The 2,926-nt window shown below is 33.8% G+C and overlaps 1 protein-coding gene across 1 annotated transcript in view; it reads left to right on the plus strand.

Moving 5' to 3' along the window:
* Nucleotides 1-2,926, plus strand: part of LOC104157261 (ryanodine receptor 3) — a gene marked incomplete at its 3' end in the record, with an annotated part of 118,201 nt that overhangs the window by 87,289 nt on the left and 27,986 nt on the right. Inside the window, exons 50-52 of the mRNA XM_009694544.1 lie at nt 308-368; nt 1,395-1,633; nt 2,554-2,635. Of these exons, the coding sequence (XP_009692846.1) occupies nt 308-368; nt 1,395-1,633; nt 2,554-2,635 (382 nt within the window). The remainder of the gene's footprint in view (nt 1-307; nt 369-1,394; nt 1,634-2,553; nt 2,636-2,926) is intronic.

A 2,926-nucleotide genomic window follows, 5' to 3' on the forward strand; every position in this document is an offset into this window, starting at 1 on the left:
ATATAACATACCTTTAAAAGAAATGTAGGTACTATAAGATACAAAGTTCAGAATGTTGCAGCGTCAAGTGATGAAAATGAGCCATAAGTAGACACTAGTTATTCTTTTTAGTTCTTGTATGGAAATGGACTGAGGAAATTGAAAGTTAGTTCTAGAACCAGACCTTAACTCTCCCTCCAATGACCTAAGGTGGGAGACATGTCATGTCTTGTTTAACCTGTGCATCTCCAATAATGACATTTTGGATCATTAGATTATCATACATTTTCTGTACTATTGTGCTCTCACAGTATCTCTTTCTAACCAGGTAGTGATTCTGCTACAATGGTGAACTGCCTGCACATCTTAGCTCAGTCTCTTGACACACGGTAAGCTTGCAACGTTTGTACCAACTACAAACTACATAGGTGTCGCAGAGCTTTTCAGGAACAGTTGCATTGTTTCTGTATTTTTCATTCCTTATTTGTAATTAATGATATTATCAGTATCAATAATTTGGATATTGACCTCCATATTAGGAGATTTCATCTAAAGGGCTTCATCTACATTTTTCTGCTCAGTGCCTGTCATTAAAACATTGAAAACTTTTGTCACCCTTTCCAAGGGCATTTGAAGACTTTATTGGGAGATATAAATGACACAAACTTTGGAACTGCAAATATTGATACCTGTAGATACTGATAGAGTTTAGCGCACATTGGAAAATTCGGTGTTAGAAGTATGCAGAATGTATTAATGTGTGGACATGGTTACATTTACTAACTTTTAATGTTTACCATTGAAATGCTTATGTAGATTAAAACACAGGCCAGGATAGTTTTCTAATTTGAGCTTTTCTGGCCTGGTTATGTTATACAGCAGCCTGACATTGTGAATAAGAACACTGGAAAGCTTCATTAAGGGGTTGGAGAAGAGTGCAAAAAAACTAAGGAATGGGACTGTGATGCTGGTATTGCAGTTGCATTTTCTAGATTTAGGGTGCTTTGAAGATAGATAAGTATGTGTCCTGACTTGTATGCCTAGTTACTGTGGCTCCCACAAAAATTTAGAGATCAAGTTATTTTTCTTGAGCATATTGTACAGAGGAGCTTTCTCAACACCTATTACATTTGCTGATGAAGGCATTATCTTATTTGAAAGCAGATCACAAAAACTGGAAAGACGAGACTGAGGAAGAAAGTTCTTTGTTGTTATTATTTTGTATTAAATACTCCAAACTAATTGTTGCTTATACTGCTATGTAAATGTAACTGTCTGTTTCAGTTCATAATGTAAAGTTCACTGATACATGTGTGTATCTTCAAAGACTGATAGAATGTAATTTACATGTACTTATATCTATAGAACTACCAAAGATCAATGCAAAGTTAATACTTTTCCATTACTATTTTCAGAACTGTTATGAAATCAGGATCTGAGCTTGTTAAAGCTGGATTGCGTGCCTTTTTTGAAAATGCAGCTGAAGACCTGGAAAAAACTTCAGAAAATCTTAAACTTGGGAAATTTACCCATTCACGAACACAAATCAAGGGTGTTTCACAGAATATCAATTATACTACGGTAGCATTGTTACCGATCTTGACATCAATTTTTGAACATATTTCACAATATCAGTTTGGAATTGATTTACTTTGTAAGTCTTTTATTTTATTTTTGAAGTTTATTGCGTTATAATAGTACAAATGCTTTTTAGTAATGATTGCATGAATTCGAAGGATAAAATTCTGTTTTCAGTAACACACACATTTCCAGCATTAAATTTGAAATTAGCTGCATAGTACCTTATTTCTATTGCATGTTTAAAAATAATAGTAAGTTTCAAGTTAATTATGTGCAATATTTCTCCAAATATTGAGAGAGAGAAATATAAAATTTCCCCTTAAGTGCTCTCTTACCAACTGTGTGGATGAGACTAGTTTTCCTATAAAGAATCAAATTATGCTTGTTTTTGTTACATATTTTTACTTCATTAGAAAAAAGAGACACCACATTATTAATTCTTTGTGGTTTTTTCCTTATATTTGAAAACCACTGTAGTTCTTTAAATTTTCCTTAATTTTGGCATCATTTAGTTTAAAATTACTGAAATGTCTCCTTGAGATTCAGCAATATGCTATTCCAAAATTTTGTATATATTCGGGCGATGGCAGTTCCAAAGCAAAAGATAGTTAAAAGACTGATAGCCATGAAAAGACTTTCTTTAAAAAGGTGGGGGAGTCTTTAGATAATATTCCTAGAGGTTAGACACACAGACTGATGTGGTTTAGCCTAAAAATGTAATCTGCAAGTGTGATAACCTGCAATATCTTATTAGCCTCTTGGAATGTCTAATGATCTGTTAGATTTTGGAATGAACGTAGATGCCAGACCAGGTATCAGAGAAATTGAAGATAAATTACACATGTGGAGTATTGACAGCCTAGATTGTTCAGAGATACATATGCTAAAAGTTTTAGGCACTGTTTATCAGATTGTATAAAACCGATGTTTAAGATTTGGAAAGTAGTCTTTAGTTGAATAAATACTGATAATCTACTTCTTATTTTCCTCTAGTGGGTGATGTACAAGTTTCATGCTACAGAATCCTTTGTAGCCTCTATTCCCTTGGGACTGGGAAGAACATCTATGTTGAAAGGTATTGAGTGCAAAACTCTGCATGTAAAATTTCCTCTTCTTTAGGAGTGTGTTGTTTAGGTAATAAAGTAGTATGAATGAAAGATGAATCTGTAACAATGTGAGCGTATTTAAGATACGCTTTAGCTGGAATGTAGTTGCCTATATCTTAGAGTTCAATTCCACACAAAAAAAAAACCCCAACCCAAACCGAAATAAAAGCAAACAACTCATCCTGCATATGGTAGCGTATCTGCAGGGAGTTTATTTTTCCCGTAGGGACAGCTAAATTTTTCCATGGGTGGCAATTATT

The sequence above is a fragment of the Cariama cristata genome, unplaced genomic scaffold (genome assembly GCF_000690535.1).
Source record: "Cariama cristata isolate BGI_N322 unplaced genomic scaffold, ASM69053v1 scaffold5922, whole genome shotgun sequence".
In the NCBI taxonomy this organism is placed as follows: domain Eukaryota; kingdom Metazoa; phylum Chordata; class Aves; order Cariamiformes; family Cariamidae; genus Cariama; species Cariama cristata.